Source organism: Sceloporus occidentalis, unplaced genomic scaffold (genome assembly GCF_023333645.1).
Source record: "Sceloporus occidentalis isolate IW3139 unplaced genomic scaffold, rSceOcc1.0.p SCAF_95, whole genome shotgun sequence".
In the NCBI taxonomy this organism is placed as follows: Eukaryota; Metazoa; Chordata; class Lepidosauria; order Squamata; family Phrynosomatidae; genus Sceloporus; species Sceloporus occidentalis.
The window spans coordinates 2,860,733-2,881,121 of record NW_028317075.1 but is presented as its reverse complement, the minus strand read 5'-3'; the positions used below and the strand labels follow the sequence as shown (position 1 = coordinate 2,881,121).

The 20,389-nt window shown below is 40.5% G+C and overlaps 2 protein-coding genes across 2 annotated transcripts; one reads left to right on the top strand and one right to left on the bottom strand.

Moving 5' to 3' along the window:
• Positions 1-2,080: 2,080 nt before the first annotated feature.
• On the top strand, positions 2,081-13,243 carry LOC149284335 (BRCA1-A complex subunit Abraxas 1-like). The gene is made up of 9 exons (XM_089496906.1): positions 2,081-2,167; positions 3,028-3,118; positions 6,903-6,939; positions 7,477-7,543; positions 8,830-9,023; positions 10,013-10,132; positions 10,923-11,007; positions 11,413-11,527; positions 12,816-13,243. The coding sequence occupies exons 1-9, from the start codon at positions 2,081-2,083 to the stop codon at positions 13,241-13,243; spliced, it is 1,224 nt and encodes a 407-aa protein (XP_089353032.1).
• A 467-nt stretch (positions 13,244-13,710) lies between these two features.
• LOC149284334 (small ribosomal subunit protein bS18m-like) lies at positions 13,711-18,852 on the bottom strand. The gene is made up of 6 exons (XM_089496905.1): positions 18,750-18,852; positions 17,922-17,980; positions 15,617-15,700; positions 15,208-15,265; positions 13,854-13,913; positions 13,711-13,775 (listed from the first exon to the last, which is right to left on the bottom strand). The coding sequence occupies exons 1-6, from the start codon at positions 18,850-18,852 to the stop codon at positions 13,711-13,713; spliced, it is 429 nt and encodes a 142-aa protein (XP_089353031.1).
• Positions 18,853-20,389: the final 1,537 nt, after the last annotated feature.

Sequence of the window (20,389 nt, the reverse complement as noted above, 5' to 3'; positions counted from 1 at the left end):
CCAAAGAAGTCTGAATTTAGTGAAGCCCTACCTTTTATAACCTCCCATCGTTCCTGCTCACCAGCCCTTCCTCCAGTAAAATTCCTTCTGCCCTATCCACATTAATCTGAACCTTAGCACTATTTATGCTAATGATATTCCATGCCAAATAAAGCAGCCCCTTATTGTCGCAGAATCATGGGCTATCATCTTAACTCTACAGCCCAAACCCCCCTATACTGTGTCGTAATGAATTCCCATCCACTCAAGCAGCCCTGTTAATGTTAAACATAGTACCTGAAAAGCTCTAACTGAAACATGAAATGTATCTTTCTTTTTTAAGATATGATGAGGCAGCCTCATCATCAACGCTGCTTGCTGGTCTGTAATAAGATAAGAGACCTATGATTGAGGACACATGGGGGTATGTTTGAGTTTGGGAGGGGGGCATTGATGGATTCCTGGGGAGACTCCATACCTGATTGCCCAATCTCCTCTTGTGTCTAAGTCACCCTAACCAGACTCCTATGAACTAGCCGGCTATGGGGGATCTACATGCACTGAAACGCTCGATGTGCCTGACCGAGACTAGCTGCAAATTCATGAAACTATACGGAGGCTAGAAACTGTGGCAATACCAGCCGACAATTGGAACTGCAACGCTACAGATACTTGTTGTCCCACCACGTAGCTCTTTTGAGGTTACATCAAGCTTGTGGTGGGCAACACTTGGCAGTGGTTATGCTGAGGGAGCTCATTTGGGAATCATGGTTTTATTACCAATATTTAGGACCGGGGTTTACCCAGGCACGGCTATGGAACTCTGGCCCGGCTGCTGCGCGGACGATTCCTGGGGAAGTTTCTGATTATGTCGCTCAGGGTCCCGAGGTTGGATCACGTTGCTTTTTGGAACATAACATCATTGGACCCTTAGCTCTCCATTGTTACTCCCTCTGGATCACCCTGAAATAGTGACTCTTTGTCGGGTGAGCCTTGCTGGCCATAGAACTGTATGGAGGAGCCGGGCTGTCTGGTAGTGATGGGATTAAACTCCTGATCCAATTATGTTTCTGTGTATAAATAGCTGTGCTTGTTCCAAATAAACCAAGTCCTGTTTTCACCTCAACATTGATGCTGTCTGATGCTTGGGGTGGGCTGTTGTAATAACTCACTTTCAGGACATTTCAGGACAGTACATGTGCTGAATACGCCAAGCTACGGCTTGCTACGGCTCCCCTTCTCTCTATAATGTTGGTTCTGTCTGGCGCTGAAGGGGTTAACCGCTGGTGTCCCGGCAGGAGGAAGCATAGTTTGGCGGATGTACCCAGTCGGGGTACAGGGCGTCCCTTCACACCTATACACATTGCATTTTGCATTAAAACTGTCTATATTCAATGACCATTACATGCGCCATCATGCAGCCTCTGCATCAATTCTTAAGGGCTGTTGTAAAGTCTATGTAGGAATAGACATCATTATACAAGCAGGACATCATTACCATGGCCATAAAGAATCTACACAATGTGGCATCAAAGTAGGGAAAGTTACCCAAAACACCACATGATCGACAAGAACGGCAGCCTCTGGGTCTGCATCGAAAGGACGTTTATTGCAACAAAATGAGATTTACAAAAATCATGTTTTGTCAGTGCTTATCTATACTACTGCATACAACACTATATTATCTAATTAAAGAGAAACATGTTGTTCTCTTTGAAGCTGGCTGTCAGTGGGGACGGTGGTGTTTTGACAGGCAAGGAATTGGCTTGCAGAGCTTGAGTGCACCATTTGCCCAGCAGAGGTCTCTGTGTCTTCCCATTCAGCAGCCTGCCCGTCCTGCCTCTTCTCCGAAGCTCACCCAGCTGTGTGTGTTCGTGTAATCGCACTGCCTGCTTCCTGCTTGTGCGCTCCTACGTTCCATTTTTTATCTACTGTGTATTGGATTTTTTTAAAAAAAATTGCTTTGTTTTTTTTGTGGGGTTTCAGTTTAGGAAAGATAATCTGAAATAGCACTTTTTTTATTTGATTTTTTTTTTTTGCCCCGTGTCTTTCTTTTACCCTCTTCTGACTACCAGCAGCCTTAGTGGGCAGTGTGTGCGGTATGGAGGGAGAAAGCACCACAGCGCTCCTCGGTGGGTTTGTTTTTGGCGCCCTCGCCTTCCACCATTTGAACTCCGGATCAGACACCGTAAGTAGGCGAGCATTTGGGAGGAAGAGGGGTAGTAACCCTTTCAGTGCTGCGTACCATGTTTAACCACTTTTTCCTGCTTTGCATAAACTCTTTGGCACGGTCCCGAAGAGGTTAAATTAGTAAAGGTGGGCGGGAACTGTGGCATAAAGTAATGGTCTCCGTGCTGTGAGCTAGTTGTGTGGGGATAGGAGGGTCTGTCCTGAAATGCAGATAGTTTGCATTGATCCTGGTGGTCCTGTGTATCATATTTTTTGTGTCATTGTTTTTGTGTCATTATACATTTGTAGACTTTGATTATTAGTATAGGCTGATATTGTTATATCATTTATTTTAAGCATCATGTTAATGTATCCTTGTTTTGTGTATAGCACCATCATATTATTATGTTACATTATGTACCTGCATCATTTCTGAGTATCCATACATAAGTTACCTGCCTTGCACTTGCATGTTTAAGCAATATATGTAAAAGTTATTTCTTCCTTGGACTGTATATTAGTGTTCCAAATTCCTACTATTTCCAGTGTTTTTCATGTCTAAAGACACACTATATTATTCGATGTATATTAAGTAAGTTCTTCTCGTTCGGTACCGTTATGTCTTAATATTAGTATTCTTGTTGTTCATTTTCACTTTTCCCTATTGTAATAGTGCTACAGAATCAGTAATTGCTCAATAAATAAAATGGAATGTAACAGGAAAAGAAAGGAACAAACAATGCAAACAGGACTTCATAAGGATGCATGTTTAAATTGTGTAAATCCAGTTTTCTACAGTATGCTATATAGTCAATCCTAAAAAAAATGTTGGCAGTTAGGATCTGCTGTGAATAATTTGTACTTCCGTTGGTGATATAGGAAGGATTTCTTCTTGGAGAAGTGAAAGGAGAAGCAAAGAATAGCATCACCGACTCCCAAATGGATGATGTCGAAGTGGTTTATACAATAGGTGTGCTACATTTTTATTACTCGGTGTGCGTGTGAGATCAATCCCTATGTTTAAATGTTGTTGTTCAAAATAGTGTGTGTGTGTGTGTATATTATATATATATATATATATATATATATATACACACACACCGATCAGCCATAGCATTATAATCACCTGCCTAATATTGTGTAGGTCCTTTTGTCTCCAAAACAGTCCTGGTATGGACTCCACTAAAACTCAGAAGGTGTGCTGTTGTATCTGGCACAAAGATTCAAGCAGCAGATTCTTGAACTGTTTTGGCTTTGTGGTAGAGGACTGCATTGGGAGGCGGGACCCGCCAAAAAAACTTGCGAGCGGTCTTGCTGGGGTTGCGGGCGGTCAGGCACTGTACCTGCGGGTTCCGGTAATCCCGCGCAGTCCCGCAAGGCTGCCTTCTTGCTACTTCCTTACAGTGTCTCCTGTCTTGCTCCGCCCAGGAACAAAACGGAGTCACGTGATGTGACGTCACTTCCCGTGACTCCGCCTTGTTCCTGGCAAGAGAAGAGACACTGTGAGGGAAAACTCGTGGGCAGCCTTGCGGGACCGCGCGGGAAATCTGCAGTTCGGGTAAGGAGGTGGGCTTGATTGGCCACAAATGTGGCGGGAGCAGGCAGGATTGGCCACAAAAAATCAGTGGGAGGGAGCTGGATTGAAAAAGCAGTCCCGCGCAGGGCTCTACTTTGTGGCAGGATGCATTATCCTAGTGAAAGAGGCCAATGCCATCAGGGAATACTGTCCACGAAAGGGTGTCAAACAACATCCACATGAATGGCACGCCCCCAAGGCTTTCCAGCAGAACATTGCCCTAAGCATCACACTGCCATCTTCTCATAGTGCATCCTGGTGCTCCGTGTTCTCCATCCATACTCACACACAAACACACATCCATGCTCACATATACACTGATCAGCCATAACATTATGACCACCTGCCTAATATCATGTAGGCCTCCCATTTTGCCGCCAAAACAGCCCTGACCCTTCGAGGTATGGACCTCTGAAGGTGTGCTGTGGTAATTGGCACCAAGACGTTAGCAGCAGATCCTTTATGTCTAAGTTGCGAGGTGGAGACTCCGTGGATACATCCTGGTCCCACATGTTCTCCAGGTAAGCGATGTACAGGCATCTGGCCATCCACGTGATGTAAAAGATAACGTGATTCGTTAGACCAGGCCGCTTCCTTCCCTTTCTCTGTGGTCCAGTTCCTATGCTCATGTGCCCATTGTACGTGCTTTCAGCAATGGGCAAGGGTCAGTATAGGCACCCTGACTGGTCTGTTGTTAGGCAGCCCCATACACAACAAACTGCGATGCACTGTGTGTTCTGACACCTTTCTATCAGAATCAGCATTAACTTTTTCAGCAATGAGCTACAGTAGCTTGTCTGGATTTGACCACATGGGCCAGCCTTTTCCCCCCACATGTCTCAGTGAGCCTTGGCCGTCCATGACCCTGTCACCGGACGGCCAAGGTCCTTGGACCACTTTTGACATCACAATTTGGTCCTTGTCAAAGTCGCTTAGATCCTCACGCTTGTCCATTTTTCTGCCTTCTAACACATCAACTTTTCTGCCTAATATCTTTCAGCCACTGACAGGTGCCATGATAACAAGATTGATTATCAGTGTTATTCACTTCACCTGTCAATGGTCATAATGTTATGGTGATCGGTATATATAGTCCAAGATGCTTGCACTCAGCCTTTTCCAAATAAATCCAAACCATTGCCAGATTGGGTCTTTGAAATACACTATATGGACACAAGTATTAGGATACCTGACCATTACACCACCAGGGACTTTTATGAAATTGCACTCTAAATGCATAGACATTAATATGTAGTTGGTCCCGCTTTGCAGATATATTAGCTTCCACTCTTCTGAGAAGGCTGGAGTGTTTCTAAAAAATGTTGCCCATTCATGCAGTAGAACATGTGTGAGGGTATGCACTGATGTTGGATGAGAAGGCCTGTGGCTCGCAATCTCCCCATTCTAGTTAATTCCTAAAGTGTTCGTTGGGGTTTATGTCACGGCTCTCTGTGGGCCAGTCAAGTTCTTCCACACCAAACTCATCCAACCATGTCTTTCTGGACCTTGCTTTGTGCTGGAATAGAAAATGGCCTTCTGCAAACTGTTCCATCAAAGTTGGAGCACAGCATTGTCAAAAATGTCTTGATTTGCAACATGGCTGATGTTCCTGTATAAGCCAAATGGCAAATGATTTAGGTAAACTAGAAAAATGGTCAGAGCTGGGACAACTGATGTTTCATCAGGATAAGTGCAAGATAATGCAGATACTGTCCTAACTTCAACATCTGAGGAAAGGGATTCAGGGGTAATTATTTCCGAGGATTTAAAGGTAGGCAGACAATGCAGTAGAGCAGCAGGTAATGCTAGCAGAATGCTTGGTTATATAGCTACAGGTTTTAGCAGTAGAAAGAGGGAAGTGCTCATGCCATTGTACAGATCACTGGTGAAACCTCACTTGGATAATTGTGTGCAGTACTGGAGACTGTATCTCCAGAAGGATATAGACACTTTGGAAAGAGTTAAGAGAAGAGTTACTAAAATGTTTCATGGATTGCAGGATAAAACCTACCATGAAAGGCTAAAATGATCTTAACATGTATAGCCTGGAAGAAAGATGTTACAGCAGGATACGATTGAACCTTTTAAATGCTTAAAGGGAATGAACAGAGAGTTTATTTAACAAAAGAAATACTACCACACCAAGAGGACATACTTTTAAACCTTTTCCCCTCTAGTTTAAAACTATTATCAGGAACTATTACTTTGCTGAGAGGATAGTGGATGCGTGGAATAGCCTTCCAGCAGAAGTCGTAGAGGCTAATACAGTGAAGGAGAATAACCAAGCATGGAATGTGCACAAGGCTAAGCTAGACAGAAGATAAGACGAGGGACTAAGGAAAGTATTCAGATGATGGGCTGAATGGTTCTTATCTGCCATCACCTTTCTATGTTTCTATAAGAGTCCTTGTTGGTGTAATGGTCAGGTGTCCCAATACTTTTGTCTTTGTGATAAATTAACTTATTAAAAAAGAGGTATACATACAATTCATCTATACCTCTTATTGAAAAAACAAGTTTTTTAATTACAAAGACTCATGAGTGCCTGCATTCATATATATATATATTCAATGTAGAAGCATTAATTAACACTCATCTACAGACACCAGACAAGCCAGAAGGCTTGTTTTTTCCCTCAGAAATCTCATGGTGCTGCCACAACCACAAGGGATCCCGTGTAGGCGCAACAATGATCACCTTTTGCCTCTATATCCACTTTATACATGGATCGCTTGAAAGTAATTGCCCGCTGTACAAGACAGCCTTTAGACCAAACTCGGGAAGAGGTGCGATAGCCAGATCACCACTCATGGACAGCTGTTTCGTCCTTAATAGGACTCGTCAACATGAGGTTGTGACACTGGCTTGAGGCTTGGGGTAACCAAGAAATACTATTACATAAGTTATGGTGGGTAAAGGTGATGGAAAACCGTTCCACTAAAATTTAAGGGTATGTAGAAGCATTATTAAACACCAGACAAGCCAGAAGGCATGTTTTCCAATTAAGATTGGAAGGAATAAAATATACAATTTAAATGTTACATACAAACTATACTTACATTATATTTTGTTTTTTATGTCTTAGACATAAGTGTTGCAAATTGTGTACTACTAAATGTACTTAAATGCATTTTGTATGTAACTAGTTTTAAATATACTTTCTCATTCTTCTGCCCAGATATTCAGAAACATATACCATGTTATCGACTTTCAAGGTTTGTATACATGTTAAACGTTAATAACTAAGAATCCCAAACAAAGTTTATTTATTGATATGCAAAATTAAGATGAAACTTAACCAGTCTGGCCATTTTTCTTAATGGAAAGACTTTTTTTTTTAATTCTTTTTTCGTTTAAAAAAAATGTAATTAGTCATTGTTCTCATTTTAGATTCAGTATAGAAAAATGTACTATGTATTGTGAAGGGCCAGCCCTCGGGGAGCTTCTCTGACCAAAAGGGGCTGATTAGCCTTTGGTGTCAACCTTAGTGAGCTGCAGTGTTTTTTACTCATAATTTAATTAATATGTCCTTATTTCAGTAAAAAATATGAGCTCATTTCATCTTCTTCGTGTTCATCATGGAGATGTAGCTCCAATAAAAGTTTTCTTTCTTTAACAAGTTACAGATAACTAACAAGCTTTCATGTTCCACTGGTTTTTTTTCTTTTCCAGTTTAATAAAATTAGTAGACATTATGTAGTAAAATATAAATGTAGAGTAAGGATTATTCTAAATATAATTGTCCTGTCTAGCTTTTACAGTTCATTGGGTGAGCTCAACAAACCAGCCTTGAAAAAGTTACTTGCATGCCATAGAAAGGTAAGTGTGGGTTTTATTAATGTTGAGCAGTATACTTCAGGGCAAGCAAGGAATGGTGGTTGAGGCAATCACCACTGGTAGTGTGTTGATTTGACAATAAAAACTAATGGCTCCATACCAAAAGATTTATTATTCATAGCATTATGGCAACCCCATGAATGAAGAAATACTTTCCTTAAAAGTTCTATTCCACCTACTTGGTTGACTTTACCACTTTTTTGCCGCATCCAAAACCTCATTCCTAGTACTGTTGAATGTCCAAAACTCTCCCAGAAATAATTCTTTAGCCAGTTAAAATTCTATCACATTCATAAATTTTGCTTGGAACACTTGTCATGTGACACAGTAGCGGAAAAGCTTCTTAATCTTTATGTGAACCAACCTTTGCAGAAAAAAAATAAAATGTAATTTTTTTTTAATGTAATGCACAATTCGTATTTTCCGACCTGATGCTGGGCAGGTGTCCCCCACACACACATTTAGCCGGGCAAGCAGCAGGGCTAGGATCCAGGTCCCCCGTGGTGCTGCAAGGGACCTATATCCTCCTCTCTGGCAGCCGTTGACCTCTGCACAATGCACGATGAACTTCCGGTGCTTCATCATAGAAGTGCCAGGCAGTAGCAGAGGTTGTCTACGCGCATCGCACAGATGTCAGCCAGCTACCCCCACTAGACACCAGGGAGTCTCGAGCATGGGGGGGGGGCAAGTCTGGGGGGGCAGAGTGGCATATCTATAAGAAAGGTGCATGAATTATGGGGGGACCTTAAAATGGCTATTGGCTTTCCAAATTTCTGTTTGTATATAACAAATGCTGTCAAAAGCAGGACTAACCGCACAATAGATACCAAACATGTTAAAAAACATGCATTCCTGTTCATTAAATAAAATACTGTTTTACCATTCCACTATTGTATTTTTTCTTTAAAATAGCACCAAACTATAATGTGCGGTTTATAATCGGGCCAATACGGTATTTTGTTTTGAAGTGATATTCCTGCTGTTGTGTGCAATAGGTCAGGGATAAAGGCGTTAAATCATACTTTATTACGATGTCGTGTTGGTTTATGCTTGCTGCTTTTATCCATGCGATATCCTAACCCAGTTAATGGCAGTTGATTCATCTGAACAAGTGACATGCTTTGTGAATTTACTTGTACACCTTCTGGTCAATATAATGCAAAATGGGTTTTAAATATTAAGCGACTACCCAGTTTGTTGCATCTTAAATGATCTGTACACTTTGTACAGTTAACCATGCTCAGACTCTGTTTGGATTGCAATAACAGAATGTGATAGGCTGGTACAGATTTCGACACAACACTGATCAGACCATGACGTATCGGGAAAGGCTGCTTCACAAGAACCTGCAAGAGCAGCTGTCAAACCGAGGACTCGTCTTCTTATTATTAACATCGAGTTCGACAACAGAGACAAAATCCACCCACCGGATGGAATATTCTTTACATAAACCTCAAGACAGGCAAGTTATGGTCTACTAGCTGAAATTCTATTAAAGTGCAATGAAACATTTGGTACCACCACAACACCTGGCAGTGTAAATTGTTCATATGGAAAGGGGAGAAAACTGGAGTTTATAGTAATGTTTCACTTCACTTGGAGGCATTTTATTAAACAATTCTGTTGTAAAGCTTGTGGCCCCAATCCCTTTGAAATAGCTTATGAGTTTACTAGACAATGGGTTTCTTATCCTGTGATTCTTAGACAAGAGACATCTCAATATTGAGATATGATAGAAAGATCGTATAAGATAAGGCACCGATACTCTCTTTTATCGTCAACATACCTGAGAACCTGGGAGCATGGAGGCAATAACTTGGCCAGATGTGCACAGAGATGTGATTAGCAGTACCCATTGTCCAGCGCTATGAAATTTGATGGCCCTATATAAAACAATAAATAATAATAAAAAGGGCAGTATTAGACAGAACATGGGCAGATGAATCTGGTAATGAGATCTGAGTCCTGGAGCATCTGAGCCAATTCAAGGTACAATTATGAACTCTTTCACCCGGGACGTAGGCGTCTACGAAACACGATAAGCTTTTTCACTGTAAAGTATAAAAGTACATCTCCTTATTTACATTATATACTCCCAAAAAGGGTGCCTTGGTGATGGTGGAGATCAGTGTTTTGTAGAAATACATAAATTATATGCAATAAATTTGAATGATGAACTTAAATGTTTTGAAGGGACATCTGATTCTTCACGTTTAAAACAAAATATCCAGTTGAGCGAAATTGTGCCAGTGGGTGGACGAGTTCCTTTTCTTGGCACCAGTCTTTGGATACACCTCCAGATCAGTTTTTGTGTTTGCACATATACATATTTCAGGTTTTTTTTTCCTGAGGGAAACTATTTTTCTTTTGTTTGTTTTTTTTTTCCTGCGAGTTCATTTTACATCTTTCCAACTGTGCAGTGATATTCTAACTTTTTCATATTTTTATCAGTGTTTTTCAGAGAGTGCCACTGGTAGTTTCCAACCTCGGGATGTCTGAGCAGCAGGGCTATAAGACGGTTTCTGGATCATGCATTTCTATCGGGTTTAGCCAAGCGGTGAACAAGCACAGGTGGTCACCGGACACTGTACCAAAATGCTATTTCAACGCTCTGTATATGTTTTTATCTCCATTTTAAATATCCCACATTTCCAATTATATCCATTTGTATTTATATTTCAACTGACAGTTGTGATGCAAGATTAATGTTCTGTATCCGGTAGCATTCATCAATTGTGAGTGCATTTTTTACCTGGCTAGTTTCAAACATTTTGCAGGTTTACTTAGTCTATATCTATATACTGTATAACGGGCATGTGGTTCTTTCTCTGCCACTAGATGGAAGTACACATTTACTACTGTATTATATATATATCTCCTATCTAGTGACACCGTCAGGTGGCAGGAAAACGCTCCTTTTTTAAAATCATTTGATGAAAAGACTGTGCTATCTAAGCCATCTTCATGCCGTCATGACATCCCATTTAACAGGCATCCAGGGACGGGACACTACTGGGTTTATATTTAAGTTCAGCTGCAAGTAGATCATGTCCCATAGATGTCCTCAGACCACAGTGTAACTGTTCTTAAACTTAATCTGTTTTCTCTCTGACTTTTTTTTTTTGTTTGTAAATATGCAAGGAATATGTTGCAGGCCCAGAAATGGTTCTTGTTCCCTACAAGCCTGTAAGACATCAAATATCCCGTTTTCTCTTATAATGCAACTATGTCCATAGTCTGCATGTTGGAATACTAGATGTGTTATCTGAAATTCACGACACTTTTTCTTTTATATATTCACCGCTAAATGTGCCAAATAACCGTAGACCTGGTTTTCACGCACTGTTTTTGTGTTAAACAGATTGCACTTCTTTCTTGAAGATGACACTTTAAAAGAAGTTAATAAAATCAACAATTTGTATCTGAGCCTTCAGGAAGAGCTAAAGGTAACTAAGATTGTACCGCACATCAGCTTTTAATGGAAATATTTTGCTTTATGATATTTAACAATCTAAATATTGCATAATGTCAATATTTTATCCCTTGGTAATAAAAAATGGCCCATCCTTTGTGCTGGAAGCAAATCTATAGCTCAAATTACGTTTTTCTTGTAAACATAACCGTAATATTTTCTCCTTAGTCATATTTCAGGGTATAATTTTAAGGATTTCTGATTTGTATGTCTCTTTACCTGGCGTTGGTATAGACATTGTGAAAGGACTGGATGCTTGTGCACATGAATAGTAATGGGGGGTTAATTGTGACGTGATAATTTGCTTGTTAGCTTAATCACTTTGTTGCATTAAAGTGTAAATTTTCAACAGAAAACCCCTTTTTCTTTCGGTTTGCAGAAAACATGCAGTAGTGTGCTAGAAAGCGAGAGATCGGTGGAAAAGCTTTTGCAAGAAGTGAATGATATTAAGAACCAAATTGCCGAAAAGAAAAGGCAGCTTTGTCTGAAGTCAGGTAACTTTATAACAACAATATCAATTAACAGCGTAATAAAATGGGCAAAACTTCTGATGATGAATGGAGATAAGCACCACACAGTCCACCAAAGATTACCTTAGTTTTGCTTATTTTTAAAATCCACAAATCTTCCTTATGAAGTTGCATTGTATGCGCTGTAGGTCTCTGGTTAGTGCAAGTCACACAGTGCCCCTTTAAGATGTTTGCGTTCTCCCCTCCAGCTGATAATCGTAAAGACTCAGAAAATAAGGTGTAGCTCATCAGGTACACCCCATTTTTAACATGTTTTGCTGCTTCAAATAAAATAGTTATTTAACTGGGAGAGCGGCAAACAGCAATTTCCTCGGCAGAGTTGTGCCAGGAGCATGAGGCTATGTATTGACTGTTTACACGTAAAGGTAGGAAACGTCTTAATAACCAGGAACATGGACCCAGCGCTCCACTAGCGGCCGGGATCTGTCCATTCAATGTAACTAAAAGGGACGGTTTCAAGTAGCCTTGCAGTGTTTAAATTCCGCAGGACACTGTGTAGTTGAAGGAAGTATACTTTTAATTTAACAGTTCAATTTAACCGAAAATACGGTCGGATTGTGCTTTCCTTTTGATCAGGGGGTGTCAAATGGACATGGGGGCTGGTTTGAATCTACAGCCACATATTGGGGGCTGCATATTTTTTACTCCATAAAAAAAAATAAAAAAATCCAGTTCAAATATATATATATATATATAGAGATATGATGCATAAAGCATTCACAGACATGCACAACATTTTGAGATGGACATTAAAACAAGATCCACTCACAGACAAGCACTCATTCAAGTTACAGGACCGACAGGCACGCATCTCTCACAGACATAACTTACAGCAATCACAACACATAGACAATTACACAACTCACATACGCTTAGTCATTTCATATCCTCCAGTATTCTGGGAGAGATTTAAACATTCAGAGGCTGCTTGGCAATTTTGATAACGTGTAGAGGCCACGCAGAGCTGAATCTCAAGTATCACCTATAGCCAGCTCTGTGCAGCCCCTATGCTCACTTGATGATGAAAACACACCTTCAGATCAGGCAGGAATACCAGGTAGCCACTTAACCAACTCAGTGCCTGGGGCCAGAGAAGGGAGTGTGGACTGGTGTGGACTGGTCTGAACCAAATAGGCTCCACTCCTGGCTTTGATGATTACGTGTGAATCCACAAAAGACGTTTCCCATTTTGCCTCTTAAAAATGATTAGATTGGTACGTCTATCGTATTTTCTTTTTGTATCTTCTCTTAGGGGAAGAGCATACTGCAAATGAACTTCCGGAAAATGTTCTCTTATGTGAAGCCTTACATAAATTTTTTCCAAGTTCTGTTCTCCAAACATGCCGGCTTTCAGCGAGCGGAAGGCCAATCCTACATAGCTGCAGCGTCAACCACGACCTACATCAGGCCGACAAGCTCACTTTAATGATCAGCCAAAGTGACTTCGTAGAAACCCGGGAAAGGCGGACAAGAAAAAGAAAAGCAATGGCTATTCAAGATGGAGCACAAGCAGTAAAAAAGACCCGGTTTCTGCATCTTCGCAAGACCCGTTCTCTCAGGGGAGAGGGTGAGACTAGCGACAGCGAAAAGCTGCCACTTACTAGTGGCACGGAAACAGATGATGATATTTGTGATAGCCTAAAGATGGAGTGCTCCGTGCCACAGTCCCCAACATTCTAAATCTGTTTAAAGTACGTCACTGCTCTTAAGTTATGGCAAGATAAGGAGAAATGTATGTCTACATACATAATAAAACATTTTATTAAACACGTGGTAACTTTTCTATATCCCATGGTTAGCCAACTGGGGAAAAAGTGGTTTACCAATATAATGTTTTTGCTATTATAATAATTCAAATGAAGACACTGTTTTCTAATACAGTATAATCTAATGCCATCCCTAACAGCGCTGCTTCCCCCTTTTCCACTTAGCACTGCACACTAAAGTAAGAGTGCAGGAGTGATTTTAACTCATTTATTTCACTATATATTATCAAGGTCCAACTCCAGTGAGAAGATCATCTAGTGTTAGCTGTAAGATACCAGCAGCCTGGCAGTATTGTATATATTCTGTTGATGTTTACAGGCAATACAGTAACGTAAACAAAAAACATATTTCAAATAGATATTTATTAAATTGCATTACGTTTATATGTCACATATTTTGGGGTCTTTGAGAAATGCAGGATCCTTGAATGTAACAGGCATAAAACCTGTAAAATAAAAAATCAAAAATTAGATTACTAACTAGCACAGGTATCGCGAGAAGACAGGAGTTACAAAATTCTTACCCATTATGTGTGCCCTCTTTATGGCTTTGGAGATTTCCCTCTGCTTCTTCCCGCACAACCCTGAAAAGGAGGAAAAAATAAGTCATCATATGCACCCTAATCATAGCCCAGAGGTCTTTTAAAATTTTGTTGGTGCCCCCATTGCTTACCCTTCTGTACCAATATGTCAACAGCACTACATAAACTGCTGGTGCTATACAAATGTAATCTAATCAGTTTAACAATACAGGAGGGTAAAAGAGGATAAAGGTTAGAACAACAGGTCATAATATAAAACTGGAGGGTCAGAGGCTTAGATGCAAGGTAAGAAAGTTTTACATTACTAGAGAGTATGGTAGATACTGGGAACAGCCTCTCAGCAGAAGTAGTAGAGGCTAATACAGTGAGAGAATTTAAACACACGTGAGCTAAGTATATGACTATTCCGAGTCTAAGATCAAGGACTGATTGAAGGTTTGAGTCTTTACATTAGAAAAAAATAAATGGTGAACTAGATAAGCCTAACGGTTCTTCCACCAAATTCTACGTTCTTACCTACTTATGCCGATCCAACAAGACCTCTATGTGCAGCGGCACAAAACTTTGGACAACAGAGGAGCAACAGTTGCTCCTTTTGACGTTAAGTGATTTGTTTTTTGTCCACAGGTTTAACAAATGCATATTAAGATATTTACAAAGTGCCTTTTAAATGGATTCTTTGTTGAGGAACAGTAGTTCACCCGATGGATTTACAAAGTACCGTGGGGAATGTGGAATTTGTCTGACCATGTGTTAAAACCGCTAAACGGAAGTAGATGTCGTGAACTAGACCTGCATTTCAAATTATATACTTATGTAACAAAGGAATATGCTCCGAACATAATACATTTTTAGCATTTATATATTCATAATTGCATCTTCGTGTCCAGCAGTAGTGTACCTTCGATCGGGGGCGTTTGATAATGCTGACACAGGCTTCCCCCCTGTAACTCGCAGCCGAGTAATTTTTTTTTTTTTATTATTATTATCTTTGACACAATAAACTATATCTGGTTTTGAAGAGCATGTTTTGGTTATTTCGGGATCCTGTTTCCTGACTTAAAGGTATTTTCCTCCATCAGCTTGCAAAAAGTGGTAAAATCATAAGAAAAAAAACCTCATTTTTATCCAAATTGTATTTGACTTGTGATTAGGTTAAATGAGACAATACCTGAATTTTATCATTTGAAATGGCTCAAAAGACAATGTAAACAATTGACACGCTGGTGTGATGTCTTGGTATGCTCCAGCTGGGTGGACCATTTAATTGCTGGCCATGAAGATAAAACATTTTAAGACTTTGCACCAATCAAATTATAATAAACCAAATAATTACCTGTTATGTGTCTGCCATAGATACGCCCAGTGTGAGGTGAAACAAACTGAGACAATAGCTGTTGGAATGAAATGGCACAATGGTTATTATAGCTTAGATCAACTTGGACAAATAAGGTTGTCAATAAACCCCACTAAGAAGGACTAAAAAAAAATTACATTGTTTTATAGACATTTAATGTTTCTGGCAACTGGTCATTAAGTGAATTATTTATGCAACCCAGCTATTTAAATGCCACTTCACACAAGCCCATTTCCAACTTTTGCAGAAACAGACGGGTACAGCAGTAGACTGCAGACGGGTACAGCAGTAGACTGCAGACGGGTACAGCAGTAGACTGCAGACGGGTACAGCAGTAGACTGCAGACGGGTACAGCAGTAGACTGCAGACGGGTACAGCACACCTTACCTGTATGTTCTTGTAATCTACAGGCACCCCACACAATATGCACTTCTTGGGTGGCTCTTTATATGGATTCTCCATCTGCTGGGGCTGTAATCAATTCAAAAAGATGGATACATAAAATATTTTGAAACATATTTACACCTTATCCCTCTTTTCTTAATCAATTCTCTTATTGCACAAAAGGGTGGAAAATACAGAAATACAATGTACCGACACATGGGTATTGTACATGACTCACACAAAGTATACATGTCAAATACTTAATCTTTAGTCACGTACCAAAGAAAAGTGGGAGCCTATTGCACAACACAGAGCTAATCATGACAAGAAGAATGACTGGGCGCACTTACAGAGTAGCACGCCAGTCCTGGTTCCACATAGTAAAACCATATTTAAGTAACAGAAATAACTACCGTATTTGCTCAATTATAAGACGACCCCCCTCCCCCAAATCTGATTATAAGACGACCATATAGGAAAAAAGTTTTACCAGTAAATGTTAATTCATGTAAACTATGTGAACAATTTTATTTTAATAAAAGCTATGATTGAGAAAAATATTTTGTTTTTATTTCCTTTTTTTTTTTAACCTGCCCAGTTATGCACATCTGCCCCCTGACTTGCCACTCTGCCCCAGAAATGCCTTATACCCCCTATATGCCACTGTGCCCCATGATATGCCTTTTAACCCTCTAAATGCCATTGTGCCCCATGATATGCCTTTTGACCCAGTATGTGCCACTCTGCCTCCAGAATTGCCTTATACCTCTATATGCCACTCTGGCATTTAGGAGGTATAAGGCATTTCAGGAGGCAGAGTGGCGTATAGAGGGTTAAAAGGCATTTCTGGAGGCAGAGTGGAATTAAGGGGGTTAAAAGGCATTTCACAGAGCACTCTGCCTCCAGAAATGCCTTATGCCCCCCATTTAACACTCCCTCCCCCTCCCTCCTCCAAACTTACCGGAGCTTCTGAGTCCCCGGTGCATAGTCCTGGCAGCGTGTAGAGCTCAATGCGATTCGCGTAGACAACCTCCGCTGCAGCCGGGAGGAGGTGTGGCTAGCAGCGGGGGTTGTCTTCGTCCATCGCGCAGACCTTCCCCGGCTGTCAGAGATCAGAGTTCCCCGTGATCTCTGACAGCCGGGGAAGGTCTGCGCGATGGACGAAGACAACCCCCGCTGCTAGCCACACCTCCTCCCGGCTGCAGCGGAGGTTGTCTACGCGAATCGCATTGAGCTCTACACGCTGCCAGGACTAAGCACCGGGGACTCAGAAGTACCGGTAAGTTGGGGGGGGGGGGGGGGGGGGCAGGAGGATCCAGGTCTCATAGACCTAGTTGAGGTCTGATTGTAAGACGACCCCGATTATAAGACGAGGGGTATTTTTCAGAGCGTTTGCTCTGGAAAAAACCTCGTCTTATAATCGAGCAAATACGGTAAATAATACAGAACTAAACTGTGATCCGGCAATGAAAAGCATCACATGCAGGGAAATAGAGCAACCCATTAACCCGGTTTCTTATTCCCTTTCTTTACCTATGGACGTACCGGTACGTCAACAAAAGACGTGGTAAGATTACCTGATGGACGTACCGGTAAGCCCTGAAGAAAATCCTGTGGCGAGCTCCGTCGTGCGCTGCATCCTGCTGTTGAGGAGACCGCTCTGCACTGAAGGCAGTCCCACAAGAACCAATAAGTTGACGAAACAGTCATGTTATCACACCGACAGCATGAATGTTTCATCGGTTACTGTGCCTCTCTCCGCCATTTTTATGATCTGTGGCAAGAGCGAGCATGAGTTTGTGATTTCTATGAAAAATCATAGTTTTTCTGCCCTCAAATATTCCATTGAATACCTCAGGTTCAGGTATAGCCTGCTCAGATATCTCCATTTTAATGCTAATGCCCAATGGGTGACCCATATTTTGACCATTTATAAAAACTATTTAAGATTGTTTTTCATAGTACATTTTTTTTTTTTTAAATGCACACCCCCTGACCAGGGGGGGCAGACTTCAAAGGCACGCTGCATTTCACACAGTATATCCTCACAAAGTGGTGTACTTATGGGGTGACGTTTTACAAGCTTTGGGAAAGCATCAAAGGATATTGTCTCATCGAGGAGTCCTCACACATTTTCTTTGCACAACCCCACCAACTGGTGTCAAAAGAAAAAGGCAGCATCTCCTACAAGAAAAGGATTAGGAAGGACTCCAGGTACCACTAACCTCCCTCTCAGGATTCTTTCATGGTCTATTATACCAAAGTAAATTATTATATATATAGCATTTATTTAAATACAATATCTTACCATATCATCATGCACATGTTGTGTAGTTTGATGTGTACTCTGGTTTCTAAGGCATATTACTAAAGAAAGAAAGAAAAAAAAAACATCAGAGTCAGACTTTACTTCATAATTGTTGCTATTAATAGACAAAAATTGTTAATTCATTGAGAAAATTGTAGTAGCGTCTACTGTTTAATCAACATTGTATATCTACTTGTCAAGACATATTCATTTGCTACATGACTTGAAAAGCCATCCCTTGGAGTTGGGAACTTTTACTGCATGGATTTACATACATAAATGTTAAGATTATTATTATAGCCCTTCACACAGCACTTCTTACAGAACATACGTCCTTATACAACTGACACCGAGGGTCCGGCTCTCAAGCTTACAATCACACCACCAAGATACATAATGTAATTGATCTTGGAATGGGGGGGAGGTCATCTTCCCAAGTACCCCATAAAAAAAGAAAGGTAATTATGTAATACAATTAGGGGTAGAAAAATGTGCCAGGGATACTCAGCTTCCAAAACTCTTTAGGAAGATCAGTAGGGAAAACAAATCGATAAACACCAGTGATGCCACTTACGTATTGTGTAACGTTTTATATAGCGCCATCATATTCCGTAGCGCTGTACAGCGGGTAGACAGGACATAACAAGTAGTACTGACTTACAAAAACAACAGGTGAGGAGGGCTTACGGTATATATATTGTAGTAACGGCAAACAAATGTCTTTATATGCACTTGAAAAGACTAATCAACATATATTTCATTATAAGAATTGCGGGCACTTCATCCATAGCACTTTTTTGTAGAGCTGCCACTACAATGGGAACCTACCTGTGCCACAGCCTCCGGCACCATGCAATGCTGAGGGACTGAACAGCTTTACAGGTAGCTGTCTGCTAGCAAAAGTATTTAGCGACAATCTTATAAGAAGCATCCTACAGCAAAGCTTGTCCTATGACCTGCATGAGAGAAGGAGGAATCCTATTGCTTCCTGTTTTGGTAACCAACATAAGAGTCCGACCGGAAACAGTGTCTGTTAAACTACTGTTCCGTGCAGTTCAAGAAAACCACACTGACGGGAGTAAAATATGCAATACAGTATGCAAAATTATATATATATATATTCATTCCAGTCTATACCTGTTTAAGTATATACTGTATAAGTATATATCTATATATCTAAATCGATGTATTTATATATTATATACATTTGTTTATGTATCGAATTCATCACGATTCATTTAAATTGTGCAATAATAAAATAGTTCTTTGGACTAAGCAAACATACTCATATTGAAAATACAAATACTATATCCCAAAAAAAAAAATCGCTACGCTCTCTAGCACTTCCAGTGATTCCCGACTTTTGAACCGTAGAGTAATAAACACCGGAGCTATAACACGGGCCAGTATATGCTATCGACAAAAGAGTACTCGAATAAAAGTAGTCGCCGTGAAAATGGACGTGTCTGGACTCCACAATGGAGACGTTTTGGCCTCGCCTTTTCTCTTCGTGATTAGTACTCTGAGATTCAAATTTGAAATGCCGGTTTCTACGTAACCTGTCAATCGATGGAAAAAGTAAAACTTCCGGTTTATTTAAAAAAAAGGCATTTTGGGCTTGTCATTGGCCAGGCTAATGCAGAGTGTGGCTGAGCTTGAATCTGTCTTCCTCGGATTAGGCTGACGTGAGTAGTAACCTAATGGAGGGATAATGAATAATGGAAGCGATGGGGTAAATGCCAGGCTGTACAGTGTAATGTACAGAGCCAGCTGATTTGCTACAATAGTAAATACAACGATGTGGAACACTTTCTCCACTGTGTTTCTGAAGGAAGGAGAAACATATTATCCATTCGTTGGTTTAAATAGCCAGCGGGTTCGCAAATGGATACTTTGTTTTATTCACAGCAAATCATTTTACATGTTACGTTATTTAGTAACGAGAGGACATGCATTTCCACCTGTGGCATTGTTTGGAAATACACACACATGCATAGAATGGTAAATAATGTACTGCACAATTTTCTCTACAAATAATGTTACTAATGTTTGCAATGTCTTTTCCCCCGTCCTTTTAGGGTTCCATTATTACTGGAATCATTGGTCGGCTTGCTATTGTGAAATGTCAGCCTAAAGATATATTACCAGAGTAAAAAAATTGTAATCATGTAATTCATCCAGGCTCGTCTGCAGAACAACTCCCCTAAAACTTTCTTCCCATCCCTTACCTGAGTTCTCTCTTGGCAGATGGTTGAGAATCTCCAGGGGTCGTATATGAAAAAAAACCAAGAATTCTATCTATACATTTGTCTCTACGTACTCTGCAGCACAATATTTGAATGGCGCATGAAAATATGGATATTATATGGATAATGTTTACTGCATAAGTGCTGTGTGCCATGTTTACAATGAGCAAAACCAAATTTAGTGGAAATAACACATTTTGCATGGAGAAAGTATACTTTGGA

Excerpts from the sequence above, each read along its gene's own strand:
- LOC149284335 (XM_089496906.1), top strand. The coding sequence starts at position 2,081 with ATGGAGGGAGAAAGCACCACAGCGCTCCTCGGTGGGTTTGTTTTTGGC. Across the intron at positions 6,940-7,476 it reads CCATGTTATCGACTTTCAAG|CTTTTACAGTTCATTGGGTG; the intron begins GTTTGTATACAT and ends TGTCCTGTCTAG. Across the intron at positions 11,528-12,815 it reads GCAGCTTTGTCTGAAGTCAG|GGGAAGAGCATACTGCAAAT; the intron begins GTAACTTTATAA and ends ATCTTCTCTTAG.
- LOC149284334 (XM_089496905.1), bottom strand. The coding sequence starts at position 18,852 with ATGCTTCTTATAAGATTGTCGCTAAATACTTTTGCTAGCAGACAGCTA. Across the intron at positions 15,701-17,921 it reads AACATGTGCATGATGATATG|CCCCAGCAGATGGAGAATCC; the intron begins GTAAGATATTGT and ends AATTGATTACAG. Across the intron at positions 15,266-15,616 it reads TAGATTACAAGAACATACAG|CTATTGTCTCAGTTTGTTTC; the intron begins GTAAGGTGTGCT and ends TCATTCCAACAG.